Below are 23,890 nucleotides of genomic sequence, written 5' to 3'. Positions count from 1 at the left end.
TTCACTGACTTTTGTTCTTCAACAGATAGTGAAGGTCCATCTTTCATTGACTTTTTTTTAGGTTGTCATATCCTGAAACTTTCTTGTTAGTATAAATTCCTGATCCTAAGCTATCAATTTATAGTCTTAAGACTCTGTGCTATTTCTTACATGCATTTTTTTTTAACTTTGAGAAGCTTTTCTGTTTTCAAGTTATATACTGTTTATAGTTTGAAAGGAAAATGCAGTATCTTTTTTTTAAGTGTATATAAGCTCAATATCATCCAAAATATCAAAGTACCTATCATTGTTTCAGAATAAGACCCCTTTCAGATGGCAGCAACCCTTGGTCAACACTTGTAATGAAAAATCAGAAGGGTGTTCCCTTAGCTTCACTGTTTGTGGACCAAGGTAAGAGCTATGTTTCAAAAAGTAGAAGTTACTACATGATGGCATTAAGTCTGTCCTAGCGTTATAAAAATATTGTGTACGTTAAGAGTTTTAATGCTACAGTTATAAATCCAATGAAAAAAAATTATAACACTAAGTGGTATAATCTTTAGCTTTCTATTACTAGCAGCTAACAAACAGACATGTTGTATGAGGTCTGCCATATCGTGCAGATTTTTTTCCACGTTTCTGAGTTATCAGGCTGATCTGTATGTTAGGTCTGTGGTCACTGTTTAGATTCTTCTGTAAATAAATACACTGACATTTAAATAATCATTAATGACTTCTGTTGTTAGTGGCCTCTGTGTACTCAGTTTAAAACTGTAGTTAAAACCTGTAAGTCTTCATATTTTTCAGGTCTCAGTTTCCTGTTTGTTTTTTTTTTTTAAGCAATATTTATTCTTTAAATGGTCAAGGGGAAACAAAAGAAGTAGATTTCAAATCTTTAAGTTGGTTAGGTGACATTTTGGGATTTACAGGAAATCACAAGGGAAAAAAAAAGGAATATAATAAATATAATATTACCTTGAAATACAGCAAACAAGATATTGGATTTTGTGTCCATTCCTACAATGTGCTGTAGCTATACAGTATTCATTATAATATTCACATTTGCGTGTGCTTTCTGTATGACAGATAACTGAAAAAATACTGCTATCAAGAAAGACAAAAACAAAGAAACAACTGTGGTGTAACTTGTAGTCCAGTAGCTATAGATTTATGTCAACTGGAAGAGAAAATAGTAAGCTGCTTGGACATTGGTTGTTTTTTCTGAGGGAAAAAAAAAATGCATACTGGTAGGAGTATTAAAAAACAGACAAACAACAGAACAAAACAAACCCCTCAGACTAAGCAGAGAGCAATTCTATAGGTTTATTAGCATGTACTAAACCCCTTCATACAGAGAAGATTAAACAAGTTTACATACTTGCATTTCAAATATTTCCATGTTTATGCTATACTGCTCAGTAGTTTGCGATAGAATAAATCACGTGACCTATATGCCTGTTCCATTTTCTTTGTCATTAGGTGTGAAATGTCACATTTGCTCCTCACTTCAGACCTAATTAATTGGAATAAATTCTAGCAATTCATTTGGTTTTGGAACACAGCTTAATTGAAAGTGTTGCAAAGGATCTGTTCCAGATCTTCTCTGTCACTTTGTGTTTATTAAATCACTTAACTGTAAAGCATACATGGAAATATTTTTCATGTGGTCTAAAAAGCACTACCAAAAGTGTGCAGAAGCAATATCCTGCTTAAGTTTGGAAGATATATTTTTCCTTTCTAAAAATTAAGCTTACGCACTAAGGAAGATTCATTTGCAAACTTCTTCTGCTAGAGTTTGCTTTTGAGTTATGTGAAATCTGGCGTTTGTAGTGAAATAGTACTTCATGTGTTCTAAAGACTGCATAGAAAACCTGAAAATGTTTAAGCTTAGAATGTGTTTCTGAAACTTAAAACATGAGTCTCTCTGATCTTCTGACTACATCTAAGAGGAGCATACTGTAATCTCAAGATTAATAACTGCAAGTAAGAGGAAATCCTAGTGTACATATGCAGATATACATGTAATAGTTGAATTGTAACTCTAAGGTATGTTGTAACTTTTTAGATGTGTGTACTGATAAGAGACTTCTCCCTGAAAGTTTGGACAGTAAAAGACCAAAGTCAATTAAGTTACCAAGTCAGGCCTATATTAACCTACCTCTTTGGAAGGATGATCAAGGAGAGAATACAGTAGAACATGAGAGCTTTGAAGAAGGAACCTCTGCCAGTTCTACAAATAGTACTCCTCAAATGACACCTACAAACAGTCTGAGCAGAACGCTGCAGAAAAAGAAGACTGATTCAGTTCTTTATGGATGTGCAGTCCTCCTTGCATCTGTTGCTCTGGGCTTGGATATTAGAGAGCTGAACAAATCACAAGGTCCAGATGAACTCTTGCCTAAAGATGAGAAGAAGAAACGTGATGGAATATTTCAGCGTGCTTCAAAATTTCGCAGGAGTGCAAGCCCTACAAGACTGCAGTCCAAAAAAGAGGAAACAAGTATTCCATCCTTAAATCCAGCTGCAAGTACTGTGAATCTTCTTTCTATGCCCTCCATTTCCACAAAATGCCTACTTCAGTCTGACAGTGAAGATGCATTTGTAAGCAGTGTGCTTAGTGATTGTGATCCACGTAATTCTAATGATGACTTTTTATCTGAAACGTATGAAAATAGAAGAGAACAGAGAATACAGATGGCTCCTAATACAGTTTCTGCACAATTAAGAAACCAACCTTTTAATCTTTGTCTGCAACGAGAGTCTCAAAAAGTTCCACATGCTTCCTCAACAAAGTTAAGTGTGTTGGGTCATAGACGAACCTTATCAGATGGGAACAATTTTCACACCACAGGTAGGTGATTGAGAACTTAAAATGTGAAGGGATTGTTAACTTCAGAAACAGAAAATGTAGGGAAGCTAACCATTCACTGATGATTCGCTAGGTTTTTATTATATGTTCAAGTGTTAGCTCAGCCTTCACAGATGTATGTAGTTAAGCTTTAAGTGTACAAACCCTGAGCTATCTGCACTTGGGGAAGGTATTATTAAGATTAAAGTGGAACAGTTATTTCCTCAGGTACTGCAAAAACAGATTTCACTAGCTTTTTTTGTCAGTAATAACATGCTTTTTGTGTGCGGACTTCATAACACTTAGAAATCTATGCTTGTTTAACAGTCTGCATACGTGAGGGAATTAGCATCGTTATAATACTGTACATCTTTAAGTTCAAGAAGATAGAATCTGATACAATTTGATTTGCTTGTTTAACCTAGGAGTTGTCACATACTCCACAAATCTGTGAGCTAAGGTGTCGATTAAAAATTTAAGCTAAAAATGACTTTAAATTTGGTTAAGGTGTAAGTGGATTTGTTCATGGTTAATGAATTTTTGAAAAGAACAAGAGTTCTAAACTGCAATACTGGTGTTCTGTAGTGGCTTAAATGTAGTATCCTTTATGGTACTCTGTGCATATGTAATTATTCATAATAACAGATATTGATGACTGTATTCCACTGTTAATATTCATCCAAGAACTGGATGATTAATGCTTTTTCTTGTTTCTAATAATGAAATAAAAATTGTTATAGTCTCTAACAGAAAGTATATAGGATTTAATTGCTGATCCTTCCCTAAGGAAATTCCCCATAAATGAGTATGAATGTCTTAGTGTTTTTTTTTTTTTTAAGAAAAAAATCATTAATGCTTGTGGTAATCCAGTTTTGTAAATGGCAAAGAAATCAAGGAGCCACAGGGTTTAAATTCTTCTCTTGTTTGTGTGTTTGTCTGACTTTTTCATTCCATCAGCTAATGGATTTGCTTCAACCGATGATGTCTCCAAGTTGCCCATTCTGTCAGTTACTGGAACTCTGCATTCTCCATCTCTTCAAAGAAGAAGCAACCAGTGTGGTGTTTCAACTGAAAAACAAAGAGCTATGAATATTATATCAAGGCCTCGACCTTCTTCTGTTAGAAGTAGAATTGATTCATGGCAGATTGTTCCACATATTATAAAACCAAACTCTAAAGACTCCAAATGTTTAGAGGGCAGTACAGATCCACGTGTTCACCTCTTGCCAGACACTGAGGAAAGAACTAACTGCCACATGCCCTCATTACTTGATATTGATGTGGAAGGTCAAAATAGTGACTGTACTGTGCCTTTATGTCGAATGAAGAGCAAAACATGCCGGCCGTCTATATATGAACTGGAGAGAGAGTTTTTGTCTTGAGTGCCTTTCATTTTAAATATTTTCATTTTAAAGGAGAACAAATATAAAATTCTTGTCCACCTAATGCTTTATGCTGCTTCTTTTTTGATGTACTGTAACAAATAGTACCAAAATTATTAAAACGGGCAGCTAATTAAGGAAGTGTGATAGGTGCCTTTTTCAAAAGGAATCCCAACTAGTAATTCTGGAAGCACAATACTTCTTAACAACGTTGCTGAGCATATTTTGAATGATTAAAATAACATACCCGTCTCCCTTTGCAGTGTTACATACATTTTCTATAAATTTGAATTTTTTCTGGAAATTTAACTTTGCACATTGAAGAACTGAAGGACATATGGTAACACTGTCTTCAGTCGAGAAGAATTTAGCATAAGGAGGAGTTATCTGCAGCATGATTCTATATGCCCTGTAGAGTTATGAAAGGGGTCAGGGGGTTAAGATGCCAGTATAGAAAACTGTTCACTCCCCATTAATGGGTGGTTACTTTTCGGCATGTTATACTGAAGTTGCTTAAGGACCAGCAGCTGCATTTGCAGTCTTTGCCCTTGGTCTTTGAGAGAACTTTCAACTGTGTGCATTAGTTTCTTCAGAAAGTTTTACTGCTTATGTAAACACTTGGGTTTCAGCCACTATATTGATTTGAGAGAGTAAACTTTAATATTTTGATTGGATTAAAGGTATTTGACATGCTTTCTAATGTGAAACAACATTCCTTGTAGGTAAGGATACACTGGAACGTAAATATTTGTACTCTTAAGTTTTTGAAGACTGCAGTGTTTGCACTGAAAAGAATATTCTTGGCTTGGGATTTTTTTCTTTTTGTGATGGAGAGGATTGTGCCCTCCAGCCAGTTTTAAAACTCTGCTGCACTTTGTATTGGAAAAAGTTGATGAGATTAAGCATGACTGTTTTGGGGGGGGGGGGTCTAGGTGATTCAACAGTGCATTTTACTGCACTCAAATTGTAGAGCGGCAAAAACTAAGCATTGACATTCTCATTAGACATTCTCATTGTAATCTCTGAAGCCTTTCTTCCCAAAGTTACTACTGATTGCCCACTTAGAAATTAAAGGGCAAAGAGATGTGTTTGACTGTTTTTCAGAGATATAAAAGTTTCATAAAATTTCAAGTAGTTGATTGTGGTGGGAGGCTTCACCTTGATTAAAAAATAAAAATAAAAAGCCTTAACAGTTTGTTTACATTTTCACTAAGTGAATAGGTACAACCAAGTGTACAGTCTCTTTTATTTGATGAAAGCATTTCTAGAATTAAAGGAACGTCCCTTATATTCCAGTATTTGAAATTTTAATTTGCATATCTTTTGACAAATAGTCTTCATAAGTAAACTTAGATCACACTAGAACAAAACTACCATGTACTCAGAGCAGTACTTTGCTGAGGCTTTTGTTTTTTGTTCTGGGGTCTGGGAGTTCAAGTGTTAAATAGAATACACATTTACTTAAAATCTTCAAAGCCAGGATGTTTTTTTTTAAAAAGAAAAGTTTCTATTCTAAGGCTGGTATGCAGTAGGTTGGTTACGTTGAGATTGATAGGTAACTACGCATACAAAATCGTGAAATTGAAATCACAGAGTGGAACACAGATAAATATCACTTCCCAGCTACCAAAGTGAAAATAGAAAAGGATTTCCTTTAAGTAGTATTTTAATCAAAAGTGAAGACAAATAGATTACTTCTCTGTAAAACTACATGCCTGCATAGCAGATTACATTTTGTTCAAACACTTTTATTTCAGTAATCTTATTTCCTTGTCAGCATTATTCAAGTTGTGTGCTGTTCTTTCCCTTTTCTTTAAATTCAGTTTCATCAGTACACTTCAGTAGATGAAATCTATTCCAGTTTTGATAAAAAAAAAAATGTTTTCGTAAAACAGTTGTGTAATGCACATGGATCAAATCTTGAATCTATTTTGCTAATCCATTTATCTTCAGGGCATAATTAGAAACCTAGAACATTATGTGAATTTCAACTCCAATCAATTACTCTGATGCAACACTGAGAGCAAAGGAGTTGATTGTATTACATGTTTCTAAAGAAAGTGTCTCTGCTTTCTAAAGGAGAATCTCAGGTGCTGAACTAATTTTGACTTATAAACTTCTGTACTTTAAAGGTTTATATCACTTGTGGAATTTTGCACCCTTCGTTTTGTAATCAGTAGAGTCAGCTTAAAATGCTCTTTGTGGGCTATATTGTTTTCACTTATCAGTGGCTTATCTCATTGTTAAACAAAGATTTCTATTTCTGTTCAGTGGATAATTTTGCATGAGAACGGGTCATGTTATGACCGTCCCAGTGTATTATAATTATTTTAGAAGTATGTATTCCACCTCTCATTCTGAGAGAGTTTAGGTAAGCCATCTTAATTATTCTTCTTTTGTGATGCAGTCTTTCTAAGCTTTAGTCTATAGAACTTTATTGTTGTTTTTCATAGTTTCATAGGCCAGTCTTCACCGAAATTTAAAAAGAGAAAAAGAAAAACTTGCAGTCTCTGTTTCACTTGTCAACAGAGAAGCTTTTTATGAAGTTAGAGCTATCTGGTATGCTTTAAGTAATCTGTCTTGTTTGAAGTTATATTTATTTCAATGTAGGTTAATACTCTGACCAAATAATAAATTATGTTGATTGTTTTAGCATAAAACTGAAGGTGCTCACACTACAAAGATTAAGATGAACACTTGACGTGCTGTTTTACAAAACCTGATGATTTAAATGTTTTTATTTAAAAAATAAAGAAATGTTTTGTAGCTACTGTATTGCAAAGTGACCTGCATTTTCTTGCAAAAGATGTATTAATGGTATCTTAACTTTTACGAATGAGTTCTCAAGGGAATAGCCAGGAACTGTAGACTACTGCCAGCCTGTTCTTGGAACATTAGAGTGCAATTGTTAATTTAAGATTAATTATCCAGCTTGGCAGGTGAATGTTCTTGTTATTCCTTGTAGTTGATGCAGGCTTTTTTTTTTATGTGAGTGTATATGTTTTGGGGCTATTATAGCAGTAGCTGTGTATAGTAGAATTGGTAGAGCAGTAGCTAAATTCTGTAAATGAAGTTTGCACCTGATCATCAGAAATACAGGTAAGGGGTTTATTTGTGTTGCTGTTGTTAAAACAAATGGAGCAATGATTTTGTAATATTTTCTGTGACCTTCTTTTGTGAACTTTCCTTTTCCGTTCTCCACATTACGTCTTGGGCTTGTTAGCCCACCTTTGAGTAGGGAGGTGAGGAATGCTCATGGCAACAATATAATGAAGTTTCCGGTGGTGCAGTGAAATTCAAAGCTGTGAGCCCATCTTATAAAGACATCCTTGCATGAAGATTTCAGTGAGGCTAGTGAGGTAACATACATTCATGTAGCCAGTGAGTGTCAGTATTGAGCCTAGATGTGAGTATTTACAAGCCAAGCTGCACAGGCAGTTTATACTGTAGACAATGTTATAATGATCTGCAGACAGGTGTATGAAAATGGGAAAGATCCCATCATTCATTAGCCACCTCCCTTCTTAATATGACCAATCAAGTTACTACAGTGCATGCAGCATGAGACTTTCTCTGGTACATTTTTTTGATGCATGTGTAAGGTACTTAAGGTTTTACAGGAGTAGATATTCTAAGTTAAGGCTAGAGAGTCCTTGCAAGAATGTAACAGATTTCTTTCTGGTTGTAAGTGAAAATGAGCAAACCAAACTCAAGTTAGCCATCTCAATTTTGTTAGAAATCCAGTAAATTGATAGAATAGCTTTTTTCATGCAATTTCAGAATATCCTGAGTTTGGTGGATGCTCAAGGATCATTGATCCCAACTCCTCGCTCCACACACCACTACCCAAAATCCAAACCCCGTGTCTGAGAGTGTTGTCCAAATGCTTCTTGAACTCTGGCATCCTGGGGCCGTGACCACCACCTGTTCCAGGGCCGGAACAGCGCCTTAACCAAGTGTTTGTTCTAATAAGCTGGAGAACAAATGCACAGAGCTTTGCATGTAGGATGGATTTACTTTTTTATTTCATGTAGTCACAGAATTGTTTAGGTTGGAAGAGACCTCTAGAGATAATGTAGTCCACCCCCCACTGTTAAAGCAGGATCAGCTAGAGCATTTTGCACAGGACCATGTCCAGTCAAGCTCTGAATAATTCTACAGATGGAGACTTCACAGCCTCTCTGGGCATTCTGTGCCAGTGTTTGATTGCCTTCACTGTAGGAATGTTTTCTCGTGATTGTGGTGGAGCCTCCTCCAGGCTGGACAGACCCAGCTCTCTAAGCCTTTCTTCATGGGAGAAGTGATCAAGTCTTAAATATCTTCCTGACCCTATACTGGATTTGTTCTGGTAAGCCTGTGTTTGTCTGTCTTGTAAAGTCGAGTCAGAACTGGATGCTTGGGACCATTGAGGAAGCAGAAATGACTATTCATTTCTTCCACTGTTTTGCAATTTTTTTATGTCAGATAGGGGTAGGCAGTAGTAGTTTATGAAGCTTTTTTACTCTGTGCCACTTTCCAGATTGAAAGCAGTGTTTATTGCTTCTGTTAAAATGACTCTTATTTTGCCTGATAAATGCTGTCCACAGTTGTGGGACTTGAACGATTATTTCCCATTCCTGATGAAGAGAGGCAGTTGTGCTAAGAAGCAGGTGGGTCAAAAGTGAGGTCTGTCAGTAGTCCAGATAAGTCCCATATATTGTCAAGAGATTTTAAGCTATTTTGAGTTCAAGGCTTTTGATAGTGCTGTATTATCACTTTCAGGCTATTTTGAAGGGTAGGGTATTCACCCAAAGGGAAAAACCACTGTTCAGGTGCCTTCTTGATTGGCTTACCTTCTTGATTGGCTTAGGGAAATGAGTATGCATCTTCTGCATATGTGCATGCTGTCAAAATGTTTGAGGCAAAATGTGGTGGTTTTATCAGCCACCATAGTTCTTATCGAAGTACCTACTTTTCTCATAGTAGAATCCCTGTAATCATTCCTTTTGCTGGCTCCACTCTCAATAGTGGAAATTTTAATCACCATTCCTTATTATACTTGATGCACGTACTTGATGGCTGGCTCTTGGGACTGGAACAGAGGCACTCTAGCAAGTAGTCCTTTGGGTAGAGTAGACAGATGTTTGTGGGCAAGGAAATTGTCTTGTTTCAGGGAAATTTGTTTTCCACATCTGGGGCTGCTTTCATTATAATAGCTGGAAGTTGTCATCTGCTATTAACAGAGAAAATTTTTTATTCTACCTTAGCCATTTAAGATCCAGTAGAAGTATTTTCTTTAGTTTTCTTTTTAAGGATTTTTTTTAAATCAAGATTGTTTTTCTATGTTTAAGGAAATAGTGCTGTTTTATAGAACCAGACCAATATTACTATCTGAGTCTTGTAATGAAATGTGATTAGCTTTTCTTTCTCTTTAAAGGGAAATCAGAGGATCAAAACTGGAAGGTATTGGTTCTCCGTGGTGTAACAGATGACAACAAGTATATATAGGATAAACTTTTTTATTGTGTGGAGACTGGTTATGTATGACCCTCTTCCTTGTGCAGCTGTAACATAGTTGTACCTTTATTTCATATTGTGAGTGATGTCAAAAGATGTTTGCAGGACATCTTCTGATGTTGTTCAGAATGTTGGTACTGATGTAGTTGCCACAGCACGGGACAGCAAAATGGTTTCTCTCCTTACCCTCTGCTCTAGCAGAGGTAGGCAATTTAGCACTCTTGGTTCAAATCTCTGCTTTTCTTTTTGTTTGCTTATTTTCTTTTGATCCTAGATCATTTTATTTACCTGTTTCTCTGCAGTCTGTTTCACTCTGTTTCTAGAAATATGCCCAGGAATTTGGTTAAGGACTTCTTAAGATGGATTGTTTCCATAGATCAGTCAGCCTTCATCCAACAGCTATTGCTGTGGTAGGACGCAGCACTAAGATGTTTGCTCATCTTTTAAGTGTCCTCCCAATTTTAAAAGCACATCAGGTCTCCCATGTGTACAAACAGATATACCATGTTCCATCTCAGCCTTTTCTTTAGTAGGATAAGCCCTGCAATTCCTTCTATCTTTTCTCCAGAACAACTTTCCAGAAATTGGATCCATCACTGGGCACTCTACTGCATTCACAGTTTGAGACGGAAGAAACGCATTGCCCAAAAATCTCCAGCTGAGATCTTCGCTTTCATCATCTGTGAGAGCATCAAAAACCTTGTCATGATCAGAACACATCTGCTACTTCTCCCATTGCCAGATGGCTTGTTACCCTGCCATAAAAAGAAATCAGGTTAATTTGTCAAGTCTTGTCAATACTTGCTGTCTATGAGGTGCTTGCATGTGATCCTGGTTGGGTTTTTTTTTCTGTTTGTTTTTCAAATACTTGAGGGAACACTGAAAGTGAGCTGGCTAGCTTCATTAAAAATAGAGGGGGTGGAAGGAGAGGGGAGGGTAAAAAGAAAAAAAACTCACCATCTGCTCTTTTTACAGTCATTTCTGTGATTCTCAGAAATGACTGCTTTAATCAGATCAGCTTCAGAATTATGTTCATCTAGCCCTGCTAATTAGGGATTTATTTTTTCCCACTTGCCAAGCTTTCCCTAGCATGAGCTTTACCTAACTAGGTTGAAGTCTTACCTTTATGTGTTGGTCTTAATTGTGCTAGCAGCTGCTTAACATCTGACCCTGTTCCAAAAGGCTGATGCAAATCCAATAGTAAGTACTTGAGATTTCTTGGAATCAACTAATGAACTGAGGCTTTTCTTGCTTGCTGGAAATCGTATCATCACTTTTCTTACGTTATTCTTTTGATGTTGCTTGGTTTTGTTACTGCTGTATTTATAAATGGCTTTCTGGTGTTTTTTTTCTTCCAGTTTCATATGATTTTGTTGTAAACACATTTCACTTCTTCTAAACTTCCTTTTCTTCAGCCTTGTCTTTCTTTTAGCAGTAAAGAATTTGTTGTTTACCCATGTTAGCTATAGCTTCATTTCTCTCACACTGAGGTGATTTGAAGCTCTGTCCTTCATCCAAAGATACAAACTTTGTTTCCCTTTAGACATTTCAGCCTGTTCTGAAGTCCTTCAGGTACTTTTGTTAGTGTGGGGGAGGAAAACTGAGTGTTTTTTTTTATTATTTGAAAAAATTCAGAGTTTTTCAGTACCTGTGGTTCGTCTATATTTTGGGCTTCTGAGCAAGCATGCAAATCTTGGATAGTTAGACTAAAATCTCCATCTTTTCCCCATTCTTGAATAATCTTTGTATTTTATTATTTGTATTCAGCTTAATTTTTAAAAAATTATGCTTAATTGACTCATCTTAATACAATGACAAAGTCTTTCAATTCTTTCTTATCCTTACTGGGGTGTTATATGCATACAACCATATAAGACTAGAATCACAGAATCACAAGGTTGGAAAGGACCTACAAGATTATTTAATCCAACCATCCTCCCATCACCATTGCTACCACAAGCCACTAAACCATATCTCGTAGCTCATTATCCAGATGCCTCTTGAACACTAGCAGGCAACTCCACCACCTCCCTGGGCAGGCCATTCCAATGTGTGACCACTCTCTGAGAGAAAAAGTTTTTCCTTATCTAAACCTCCTCTGGTACAGCTTGTGGCCATTTCCTTGGGTCCTCTTTGTTGCCTGGGAGAAGAGGCCAAACCCCTCTTCATCACAACCTCCCTTCAGGAAGTTGTAGAGTGCAATGAGAGAGAGAGTCTCCCCTGAGCCTCCTCTTCTCCAGACTGAACAGTCCCAGCGCCTTCATAAGATTTGTGCTCCAGACCTCTCACCAGTTTAGTTGCCCTTCTTTGGACACGTTCCAGGGCCTCAATGTCTTTCTTGTATTGAGGGGCCCAAAGCTGAACACAATACTCAAGGTGTGGCCTTAGACTAATTTTAGTCACTCTCTTCTCTCCCCTTGCCATCTTCATAAAACATTTCTCATTTTTAGCTTGTTGTCCAGCTTGCCTTATTATTTTCCCGTGTGCCTTTGTCAACTGCCCCCTGCAATCTTTACTTAAAATTCTTCTCACTAGATCAACATTCTAGGAGGAGTCCTTGTCTAATAGCTCTTCTGCGTAGGCTTGTCCCTAGAGGTGTGTGATACTGAAGAGTTAAAAACACAGTATTTAAATATTATCAATTCAGTGACCTCTCCCATGCCACTTTGAACAATAATTAAGTGCTTTTTCAAGAGAGGGTTCAAAAATATGCCTATGTAATTGCATTGAAACAATAAAGCCAACTCAGTTCACATTTAGGGTTTTGTGTGTGTGTGTATATATATATATACATAAAATATAGTTATAAAAATTATAAAAAGTTAGAAAAAGAAAAATATTTGTGAAGATAGAATGGACTTCTAAAAATTTCTGCTTACATTTAGATGCTGTCTTCTCAATTTGATGTTTAATATTTCATTGTGTAAGCACTCAAAAGCAGCTTCTAAAATAGCTTTACTTCTCTGTTTTTTCAGTGCAATGATTTCAACAGAGAAGCTGTAATTAAAGGCAATGCAACCTGGAGGTCTGACCCACAGCCCACACCCGGCTTGGCATTTGATCTTGGGCAAGCTACTTCACTCAATTTGTAGCTTTTACGCTCTGTCTCCGGTCTGTAAATGGACATAATTATTTCATCCTTTTCTGCAAAGCACTCAAGGAATTGCAGTCACCATTTTTCAGTGGTAAGCAAGAGCTACAGCAGAGTTAATGCCTTAACTTTATGCACACAGTAGCATTAATTCTTAGCCTGGGAACTGAATCCACTGCCAGATACACATACTTTTTCTTTCAGAGCACAGATTCCTGGAAGTTAAAGTTTAACTTTGGTAAGGAACACTTTGAATAAAAACTGTCTACAGTGATTTAATCAGTAATTGTCAGAGTAGGGAAATAATCGCATAAAGTTTAGTGAGTTATTCAAGATTACAGTGATTGGTCAAAACTATTAAAATTTAGCATTGATTTCCTGTTTCATACAATAAATGCCATTTTTGTTGTTTCCCTTACCCTAAATAATTTAAGTTACTAGGTTTGTCTTTGTGTGTGTGTTGCCTGAATAAAAGGACTCTGTTTCAACTACTGGTGCTTAGTATTACTTTTGCAAAAGTTGCATTATCTAATTGCTACCCACTTACAAGAAGACAGGGAATAAGTAAGTCTTCCCTAGAGAAGAATGATGTTACAGCTTATTGGCCTAAGTGTCAGGATGAATTTCCTATGCTCTTCTTCACAGCAGTGTTTCAGTTTTGGAACTGTCTTTATCTTGGAGATAGGATTTGATAAATTAATGTGAAACTTAAAAATGAGGGTGGAGAAAAGCCATTCTGTCATACAGATTTAGTCATCTGGCTTTAAACAAGTACCTACCTACTGTGAATTGGAAGAAGGAAGAACTGGATGAGTCTCTGGAGGCTCTATTGATGGTATAGAAAGCCCTTGGCTCATAACCAAGCTACAGAAATGGAATGCCTAAAGCTATACTGTAAATCTCATCTCCATAAACTACAGATGGTGCAGTAGTTTGTTGCAGAGCTAGTGGGAGAAACAGTTCATTGCTACCAACATTCACCAACACAGTAGTTGCATGCTTTAGAAGTATAAGATACGAGAAGGTCAGTAAGATTGAAAGAATACGAGGTTTAAAGCCTTCAGTCTCAAATTCTAAAGGAATTGATAGAAGAGAAACTGCCCAACAGCATGATTTCAAGAGTCAGTTCTTTAAACAAGCCAAAAGTATGCCCTTAAAATTAACCACCTAGGATAACTGAGGAGGTGTTTTCTACAAAGTCTAGTGATTAAGTGTAATCTTTTGTTATCTTTACTTCTGACCATGCAGCTTTCAATACTACTGTGGCTCTGAACTGCAGCTGTGCTTGTACACAACTGATGTCTGGGAGAAACCAGAGACCAATAGAAAATCACAGTGGTGACCAACAGCCATTCCCCTTTCTTTCAGTGATTTATTACTTTCAGTTGTTTTTATAAGCAGAGCTGGTTGGAACATTTCAATAGTACTTTTTCACAAAAGAAAAGCAAAACTGTCAAAGCCGAAACTCTTTGTGAAAGTCTGTTTTTGATAGCATTGATTTGTCTTTGGTTTGTCTCTAGGACCTCAAAGAAAATTTACACTCAAATCCTGGACAGACCCTTGGGGGATCTGAGCAGTCTAGATCACTGGTCTGAGGCCAATGGCATCCCAAGTTCAACAGGACCAAGTGCTGGGACTGCACTTTGGTCCTAACAACCCCAGGCAATGCTACAGGCTTGGGGCAGAGTGGCTGGAAGACTCTGCACAGGGAAAGAACCTGGGGGTGCTGGCTGACACTCAGCTGAACATGAGCCAATAATGTGCCCAAGTGGCCAAGAAGGCCAACTGCATCCTGGCTTGTATCAGAAATAGAGCTGGCAGCAGAAGCAGGGAGGTGATAGTCCCTCTGTACTCAGCTATGGTAAGGCTGCACCTTAAGTACTGCGTACAGTTTCAGGTCCCTCGCTACAAGGAAGACATTGAGACCCTGGAGTGTGTCCAGAGAAGGGCAACGAAACTGTGAAGGATCTGGAACACAAGTCTTATGGGGAGCAGCTGAGGGAAGTGGCATTGTTCAGTCTGGAGTAGAGGGGGTTGAACAGAGACCTTATTGCCTCCTATAGCACCATGAAAGGAGGTTGTGGCAAGGTAGGGGCTGGCCTCTTCTCTGGGGTAACAGTAATTGGACAAGAGGGAATGGCCTCAAATTGCACCAGAGTTGGATATTAGGTTGGTTATTCAGGCTGGATATTGGGAAAAATTTCTCAGGAAGAGTGGGAGTCACTGGAACGGACTGCCTAGGGAGGTGGTTGAGCCACCATCCCTGGAGGTGTTCAAGAAACGTGTGGGTGTGGTACTAAGAAACATGGTTTAGTGGACAGTATTGATGGTAGATGGATGTTTGGACTAGGTGATCTTAGCAGTCTTTTCCAACCTTAATGATTCTATGATAGATTTTCCTACTGATCACAACAGATTCTACTCTTCTTAGTCAGAATTCTTGCATTTCAACTCATTGCATTTCAGCAGTAACTGTTATTATTCCTCTATTTGTCTTGCATGTTTGTCTTTGGATTTTAAACATGATTATAAATACCTTTTGGTAAGTGTTATGAAAGCCTAAGATTCTCATGATTTAATGATTCTTCATGCACTCACCCTGGTATGCTCCTTTTGACTGAAAAGCAAACTAGTTTTTGTAGGATCTACCATAATTAACATTCAGATGCAAGTTGAATCATCCATCATATGATGAATAGATTAGAAACAGTAAATGAAAAGTGATCTGTTATAAACTCGTAGACTTAAAACCAGCTAACACAGAGAGTTTGCCCAATGGCACTTTAATGCATTAGATTAATTTGCTGGAAGACTAAAGAGGAAAGCAAGATTTCGTTTCCTAGGGGAGTAAAAGCAATGTCTCATAAGTCTTAATCGCATTCTTACTCTGCTGATCAGCTGTGTCCTTTTAAGTAAGACTGAAAACAATAGGTCTTTTGAACAAGGTAAATGTGTGTAAGAACTGCTTACATTCTTCTCCCACAAAATTAGGGTACGTCTGCTTCCCTTAACTGAGAGCTGAAATACCAAAATAAAACTTTCACAGTTTTTTTTTCACTCAAAATAGCTATTTAAAACTCTTGTCATCTTTTGGTACCTAAGGCTGCAGGCAGATTTTAAAAGCCTCCTATTCCTTCTGGCCTTATTGGTAATACAGTGACAGAGTGGAGGCGATTTCTGTCCAGATATAAGTATTTGACACCTTCTTGTCCTTGTGGATTATGTGGAAGATTGAACTTCAGGCTGTTCTCTTATCAAACCCAGTTAGACTCCTCATTCCTCCAGCAATGTTTGTAACGTGCGCACTGCTAAATTCATCTACTGCTCACAGGGATGAAGCTAGAAACAGCAAAAATCATCTGAGGGCGAAGGTTTTCTTTGCGCTTGGAAACACAAGGATCATCTTGCAGACTGGCTTCAGTGTAGAACTTGGAACCTTATGTTGCAGCTAATTATCTATTTGAGCATTTAACTGTAAGGTAAGGAGCCTGACAAAGTTATCTATTAAGAAATAAGTACAATGGTGCAGCAAAATCAAAACTATTTAAAGAAATAGACTTTCTTTACCTGGCATCAGTAATCTGCATGATGATGCATATGGAGCAGGACTATTAATTATTCCACCTTTACGAGTGGCATAATTAAGCAAGCTAGCAGTCCAGTATAAGCATAGTAGAATTAATTGCCTTAATATTTTTGTTTAATTTGCTATTCACAGCTTAAAGAGGTCTTCTTTAATTTGCTATTCAAAGCTTAAAGAGGTGTCTTCCTTCTTCTGCAGCATGGTGCTATAGGATTCCCTGGGAGTATTTATTTCTGAGCTTCCTTAAGGCTCCCTTCACTACAATTGCTGGCTGGCATTTGTGGCTGCATGAGAGTAGTTTGCAGGGTGGCTGTAAAAGAAGAATTACGCAGCATTAATTCAGGGTCTCTTCTCTGGGACTGCACAAAGTAGAAGCATTTTGCAACCAGATTGAGTGGTTAAGAAATGAAGGCTCACTAGATGCAGTTCCCATATGAGGAGATGACGATCCCATCATAAGCCCTAACAGTACAGACCACAAGATGAAAGATCATCTTTTGGTGGGGTTGACTGCAGAGGATACAGGACCCTGACTCTGAAGTGAGGACACAGAAAGCACATGTGGCTGAGTGCAGAGTCCAGCTTCATTCCTTGTGCTGTGATGAGAGGAGCTGTGTTAGGTTGTATGATGGAGGTATCATGTTGCTACCCTTGTTTTGAATAATGAGTCTGAGGCTATAAGCAGGAGGAGAGGACCTATTTTTCTGCTTATGCTGATTTAATTCCCTTTTAAAACTTTTTTCAAAGTGCCTCTATTCTAATAATTAATCCTCTTGAGAAGAGATCCATTAAAGTGTAAGATAACAGCCCCTAAATGCATATTGAATATGTGCTTCTGGGGATGAATTGGTGTGAAAATTCCTGTTTCAAAATACTTTTAAGCTTTATCTCAGGGTGACACAGGGAATTAAAGATATTTCTTCCAGAATAAAAAAGAATGTGTAGAAGAATCATAAAATGGTTACAGATGTAGCCTCGCAGCTCCGAAAAGTGAACCTTCCCAGCAACATTCTACTACTTTTTGTTGCTGTGTGACAAATGGCAGAAGAGGGGCAGTCTGACAAAATGGTGCCTGCTGTAGAAGTGCATATGAAACAAAGGTGTGCCATGCAGAAAAGAATGGCACTCATTTCATGGAGTCATGTCGTGAACTTTTTCTTCAGCAAGAAATGCAGAAGATACAGTCCTCAGCCAGTAAAATGATGTGCACTGTCTTTCGGGGGTAGGAAAGGGATGATCCTTCTGGATTTCCTGCAACCTGAAGAAACATGAGCACTGACTGCTACATCACAGTGCTGACAAAGCTGAAGGCTCAAACTTCCACAGTTCAACCTTCCTCCTGCACCACGATAACACCAGGTCCTACACCATTTTGAAGACGGTGGAGCATGTTGCCAACCTTGGCTGGAATTTTCTACCACACCCACTATATAGTCCAGATTTGATGCCTCTTGATTTCCATCTGTTCAGGTTGATGGAAGATAGACTGTGTGGATATTTTTCTAGCTACAATGCCATTATAGTGGCTCTGCAACTGGGCCACCTCCACTGGTGCCCTGTGCACAGCGTACAGTCTTGTTCATTGCTGGCGAAAATGCATAGCTAATAGTGATGACCATGTGGAAAAATAGTGGTTTGTACCTGAGAATTTACTCTGTCGAAGTGTTACTGTGTTCTTTGCATCTATTGTTGTTTCCATGGAAATGAATAGAATGCATAACCCTCGAAGCAACATATGTACTTAACAAAAACCAGTCTGTGGGACAAGCATCCATTCAAATGGAACTGTAAGCTTAATTGCTTACAGTTACTAATTTTCATTTGGGGGGGCTTAGCCCACTTGAACCTGTTTCTAAAGCTGTCAAGTGGTAATACTTGCAACTACTGTAATTTTATGAGACAAATCAATGCTGTTTGACAGCGTTGTACCTTATTTTTCTTCCCTTAAGAGCCTGTAACTGTACAGTCATTCGTGACATAGTAGATTGGTTGTAATTTTGAAAGGTCACTGGGAGGACTTGTCAGCTTGTCCTGGTCTGAAAAAGGAGAGAAAGCGAAGAATAGATGGCTCTCTGCAATATAGCTTGGCATCTTGAGAAGTTTGTTGCTTTCAGATGTTAGGTTAGAGTTCACATGTGTGATATTTTCTCTCGTACTAATGCAGAAATTATGCTCAAGAGATTGAAGGCAAAAATATGTAGATAGAGCCTGGGTCAAAAATTGTTTTCACATGCTGAATTATTTATAAGCTGCCTTGATCTTTTCGTTAAGCTTCTTGTGCCCACTAGATGTCACCAGCGTATGCCGTTCTCATTCAAGTTTCTATCCTCTTATATGAGATTCGAGTTAACAGGAAGATTTGTTAAAATTGGTGGTGTTTTTTGCTAAATGGACAGGTAATAGATAAAAACGAGTAAGATGCTGCAAGGAACAGAAATTATTATTGTTTTGAGTAGAGGAATGAGATTTCTCACCCAATTAGACTCTGCCACACACCTTGTAAATCCTTCTGTTTCTTCCCTAATTCTTCTCCAAGACATTCCCCAGTTAGCATAATCAGAACTGTGACTTCTTGCACGTTCCTGATCATCCAGAACTGGCTGAGGCAGCATATGTGCAGTTCAAAAACAGTTCACTTACTTAACTTACTGATTTTTACTGTTGCTGCATACAGCATTGAGCTCTGATGTTAACTAACTTTAGCGATGACAGGGAGCAAGCTTGGAAATTTGGGCAGGGAATTGTGCAGTACAGAGTGGGTCACATAAATGGTGAAGCTGTAGCTTTAGACAAGTTCTCTTATGCTTTAGCTGCTTCCTCCAGGGATTAAGGATGCCTTGCAGAGATGCTGTAAGTTTTAATTATCTCCAATTCTCCAATTAGCTTCCCTTTGATTTAAAGAAAATCAGGACTAGTCTTAAGGGTAGTAATGGGCATTTAAACATGGCCAGGAATGTTAAATCCCATGTGTTTTTTCTTTCAAGGACCACATGTAAAGAGGAAAATAGCAGAACTGGCCTAATTTCACATATGTTTCTTGAGGGGAAGAGATTCCTGTACTCTTTTTACATGAATGAGAAAGTAGTCATCTTGCTGAAGCTCCACACAGGATACGTGGGCTTACTTCAACTTCCATATGACTTGGTAGGCAAGGTTCAAGGAGGAGACTTACTTGAAGTCTCAGCTCACCTGAGAGAGCTTAGTGAGGGTCAGTTTGAGCAGACTGTGTGTACAGACTACTTTCTTTAACAGGCCTTCTTAAAACTTTTCTGTTCTACCTGCAAGAACAGCAAATTATTGAAGCTTTCTATCATGCTGCAAAACTCATTCAGCTATGCAGGTTGCTTTTTCATTGCTTATTATGCCTCACAAGTACTCTGTACGTCCTTGCCCCCTCTCACAGAGATGTATTTTTCTCTCTCCTGATCATTGTTGCAACTCACTTTTTTTAAGGATTCCTGCAAGTCTTGTAGATTTGTTTCATGAGGAGGAGGTACTGAAGAAAATAGACCCTTGTTCCATATCCTCGTTTCCAGGAAGAAGAGAATGCAGATACTTCTGTTGGATCACAGTCCTAGCCTATCTTTTGTTCTTCTCCTGTGTCTTGACAGAGTAAACCAAGTGCTGGCTAGTACAGTACATCACATGAGCTTTCTTTTGTGTTTCATGTACTGCCGTGACCTTCACGTGTCCTCAGAAGCAAGCAGGTCAGGCTGTAGTGCCACTGGCAGCGCTTTTCTCTCACCTGTAAATAGCAAGCCAGCAATTTCAGAAAGCTGTGGTCATTTGAATTGGTAATATAGGCTTTGTATGTAATTTCACTGCCACCCAAGTGAGCAAAGTTTAATGACTTTCTGCAACTATCATCTTTTACTCTCGCTCCTGTGAATGCACTCTGTTGTCTCTGTGACTCGCTGATTCTTACAGATGGAAGTCACGCACCTCTGCTGCTCTCTGCATTGTCTTGAGAGCAGATTGATCAGGTGCTCAAGAGTGTGTCTGCCATCAGCAGCTGATGTTGCTGTGTACACAGTGCTGATGAGCCGCATAGTAATGGATGGAAAAAGGCCAGTTTTCTCAAGCCATAATTCTTCTCCACATATGAAGTATTGTCGGTGTCAGTTTTTAACAGAATGGGTCTCTGAACATGCCATTGTGCAGCTGCACTCTGCTTCAGTTGCAGTTCTGGAGGCATTTGTCTCTAATGCCCAGTGTTCCTCATAAACAGAGCATTATGTTGCCTTTTGAGGTTTTTGTAGAAGACTTGATGTGTCTTTGGTGTAAAAGCATGCCAGGATGGAAGCTTTCTTTTCAGGCTTTTAAAGCAGAGGAATCCCTTCTCAGAAGGATGTTCCAGCTCCTTTTCTTGGTACAGGGACAAGGAGATGAACTCAGGATGACAAGACAATATGAATGTATGAGTTCACTAGGCCTGCATGCCTCTGCATGAGTTCTCTTATTTTCAGCCTTTCTCCTACTCATATTATTTCCATGACCTTCATGTTCTCTCTTGAATTTTTGTTCTTCTACTTGAGCCCTGTTAAATGCTGTCTGCAGCCTTTCATTCTGATCTGTTCTTGTACTCTGAGGACATTGTCAGTAGATGTTTTGCGCTGTATTCCTTCAGGAATTTGTGATACTTTCTTGCGAGGAATAATATACCATGAACAGATTTTAAGCCACAAAGTAGAGTGACTGTAAAAGTATTTGTTCCCATATGGCATATTGGAAATGCATATTAGACACCCCTTATGCAGGATTATGTACCAGAACTATCAAAAAATGTTTTTAAAATAATGAGCTTCAGTTATGTTAATAAAAATGTTTTGTTAGACGTAGGCAATTTTATGTACTGAATGTTTTGAGTATGAAATATTTATGTCAGTGACCTATTACTGCTTTCCTCTACTGTTGTTTTATTTGTTTGTTTTAATTTGCAGATTTCATGACAAAGGATATTCCTGATAACATGAATATACTCTTGCCCATCCTGTCCTGTTACAGAGACCTGGAAATTAATCTTGTGTACATTCTTTGTGTTTGTTGCATTCTCCAAATCAAATCCAGAACTAATCACCTGTTTGGTTTTTAGAAGTGGTGGCTGTTTGACCCCAGATATAACAAACTTTTCTTTCGAGCTGTATTTTCTTATTCAATTCAAAATCAAATCATTCCTGTAGTAAGAATTAGATGCTTCATATCCCTTCTCTGTTCTTCTGTTTCTTTTTCCTCTGATGAGAGAGCATCCAGATATCCTGTGTGGAGCTTCAGCAAGATGACTACTTTCTCCTTCATGTAAAGCTTTATGTCCTTCTTATATAGTGGTACTCAAACCACACCCAGTACTGGAGGTGAGGCTGCACAGAGCAGAGGGGACAGCACCTTCCTTCACCTGCCGGCAGTGCTGGGCCTGGTGCACCCCAGGGTATGGTTGGTTCTTTGGGCTGCCAGGGCATGCTGCTGGCTCATGTTCAACTTGCTGCCAGCCACAGCTCCCAGATCCCTCCTGAGAGCTGCCAGCTCCTGGCAGGTCTCCACACTCTCCTGAGTTCACTCTGGCCCAGGAACTCCCTGGGGGCTGCCATCCTCAGGCTGCTGCACAATGTGTCTGTGTGGGAATGAGCTCCTCAGTGAGTGACTCCATTTTCTTCCTGTTTTCCCAAATGCTGGAGCCACTAGAGCTCCCATGTCTTCCCTGCTATTCCTTTTGCAATTGGTAACCATTTGCTTTGTGAAGTGTCTTCTGAAGTTGTTTCCTCTCCGGTAATTCTGTTCTCAAGTGTCCTTTTTTACAGGTGTTTCTTTCTTTTGATTTAGCATTTTCGTTCAGCGCTGAAGGAGCGAACAGCCTGACAGCCCTTGCAGTGGGAAAGCTGATCCCTTTAGCCATCTGGTCTCACCACGACTCTCTGATAAGTGATTATGGAATCTGCCACATCCGACTTATTTTATTCGCAAATACAGAACTGTAAAACACCAAAAGGGCTTTTTTTTGGAACTGAACTTCCAGCAGCTTGCTTTCATTTGAAAGGGAGCGTTTCTGAAGCTGGTTTCTGCAGGTGTCATTGTACTGCTGGCACTGGCTCTGTAATTCAGCTGGGGACTGAGCTTGTAGCAGGGATGAGTCAGCGTGGCTCCTCTGAGAACCACATTTTTCCTGCACAGCCCATTAGGGCCTGGGTGCACGGGCACAGCTGCAAGCCCACAGCCTTCAGCTCGCCTTAGGCTCGCTGTGGGAAGCAAGGTGAGAAATCACTTGAAGCCTCTCTACTCTTGCAGTGCGCAGATGTTGTTAACCTGACCTCAGGCTTGCCGCATTTGTGAGGTGGTTCCATGGCGAACGTAAAATAATACTTGCGCTATGTAGTTAAGCACAGTGCTGTACAAAACAATTATGAGTGTGATATGTGTGTGCCAGGAGAAAATGTTTTAACAGGTTATGGAGCTGTATAAATAGGCAGAATGAATTCAGTAGCTTTGTGACTGTGTAAGGTGAAGATGTGGAAAGAAATGCAGCTCATCTTTGCCAGTTCCAACACTCTGTGTTGGAATAGAGAAGTTTTTGTAGAAAGCTAATTAAAAAAAAAGTCTGTAATATTTTCTTTGAAGGGCTTGGAAGTATTTGAGTGCTAATATATTCCACTGGTCTCTGGTGAGATATCATCTGGAGTACTGTGTCCAGATGTGGAATACTCAGAAAAGGGAAGACATAGACCCATTGGAGAGCATCCAGAGGAGGGCCACAAAAATGCTCCAAGGGATGGAACGGCTCTCCTACAAGGACAGGCTGAGAGCTGGGGCTGTTCAGCCTGGAGAAAAGAAGGCTATAGGGAGCCCTGAGAGTAGCCTTTCGATATCTAAAGGGGAGCTACAGGAAAGAAAGGGGCAGGCTCTTTAGCAGAGTTTGTTGTGACAGAACAAGGGAAAATGGTTTAATCCTTGAACAGGGCCGATTTAGGTTAGATAGAAGGAAACAGTCCTTTGCAGTGAGGGTGGTGAGGCACTGGAACAGGTTGCCCAGAGATATGATGGATGCCCCATCTCTGAAGGCTGTCAAGGAGAGGCTGGATCAGGCCCTGGGCAACCTGATCTAGCTGTGCATGTCCCTGTTCATTGCAGGGGAGTTGGACTAGATGGCCCTTAAAGGTCTCTTCCAACTCTAAGAATTCTATGATTAACGAAGGTGTGCTGGAAGAGGAAATTCATTATTTTAAGGAAGAGCTTTGTTCTGGGAATTCCTCACAAACTCCTTTTCTGCAAATGTTAAAGCCCTGCAGACTGGTTTTCTTGAGCATCTGGTAACAGCTTTGCATGGCCCCACAGCTCAGTTGTAATTTGGGATACTATAGATGTTCCTTTCTATCATTATTAAATGGAAAATATTTGTTGCATGTTCTTGCAGAATTAGATTGACATAACACTTTGCATTTTTACTTAGTATTTTATTTTTATAATAAGATTTCAGATCTGCTGCGGGCTCATATTTCCACAAACCTCTTCTTGTTGCTGTC

The 23,890-nt window shown here is 38.8% G+C and overlaps 1 protein-coding gene and 2 long non-coding RNA genes across 5 annotated transcripts in view; 2 read left to right on the top strand and 1 right to left on the bottom strand.

The window, feature by feature from the left end:
* The window catches only part of MLK4 (mixed lineage kinase 4), a 42,014-nt gene extending 35,030 nt beyond the window's left edge, over positions 1-6,984 (top strand). For all 3 annotated transcript variants that reach the window (XM_015284406.4, XM_015284405.4, XM_015284404.4), the window contains 3 exons: positions 296-390; positions 2,045-2,830; positions 3,785-6,984. In XM_015284406.4, the coding sequence (XP_015139892.2) occupies positions 296-390; positions 2,045-2,830; positions 3,785-4,209 (1,306 nt within the window). In that variant the 3' untranslated portion in view covers positions 4,210-6,984. The remainder of the gene's footprint in view (positions 1-295; positions 391-2,044; positions 2,831-3,784) is intronic.
* A 2,073-nt stretch (positions 6,985-9,057) lies between these two features.
* On the bottom strand, positions 9,058-18,077 carry LOC121110434. Its single transcript, XR_005858864.1, has 3 exons — positions 18,021-18,077; positions 16,364-16,689; positions 9,058-10,460 (listed from the first exon to the last, which is right to left on the bottom strand). It is a non-coding gene; the product is annotated as an uncharacterized LOC121110434 (long non-coding RNA).
* LOC121110436 lies at positions 18,077-22,361 on the top strand. Its single transcript, XR_005858866.1, has 2 exons — positions 18,077-18,166; positions 22,197-22,361. It is a non-coding gene; the product is annotated as an uncharacterized LOC121110436 (long non-coding RNA).
* The last annotated feature ends 1,529 nt before the right edge of the window (positions 22,362-23,890 follow it).

The sequence above is a fragment of the Gallus gallus genome, chromosome 3 (assembly GCF_016699485.2).
Source record: "Gallus gallus isolate bGalGal1 chromosome 3, bGalGal1.mat.broiler.GRCg7b, whole genome shotgun sequence".
NCBI classification, from domain to species: domain Eukaryota; kingdom Metazoa; phylum Chordata; class Aves; order Galliformes; family Phasianidae; genus Gallus; species Gallus gallus.
Note: the sequence above shows the minus strand (reverse complement) of the source record. Positions and strands in the feature narration are given on the sequence as shown.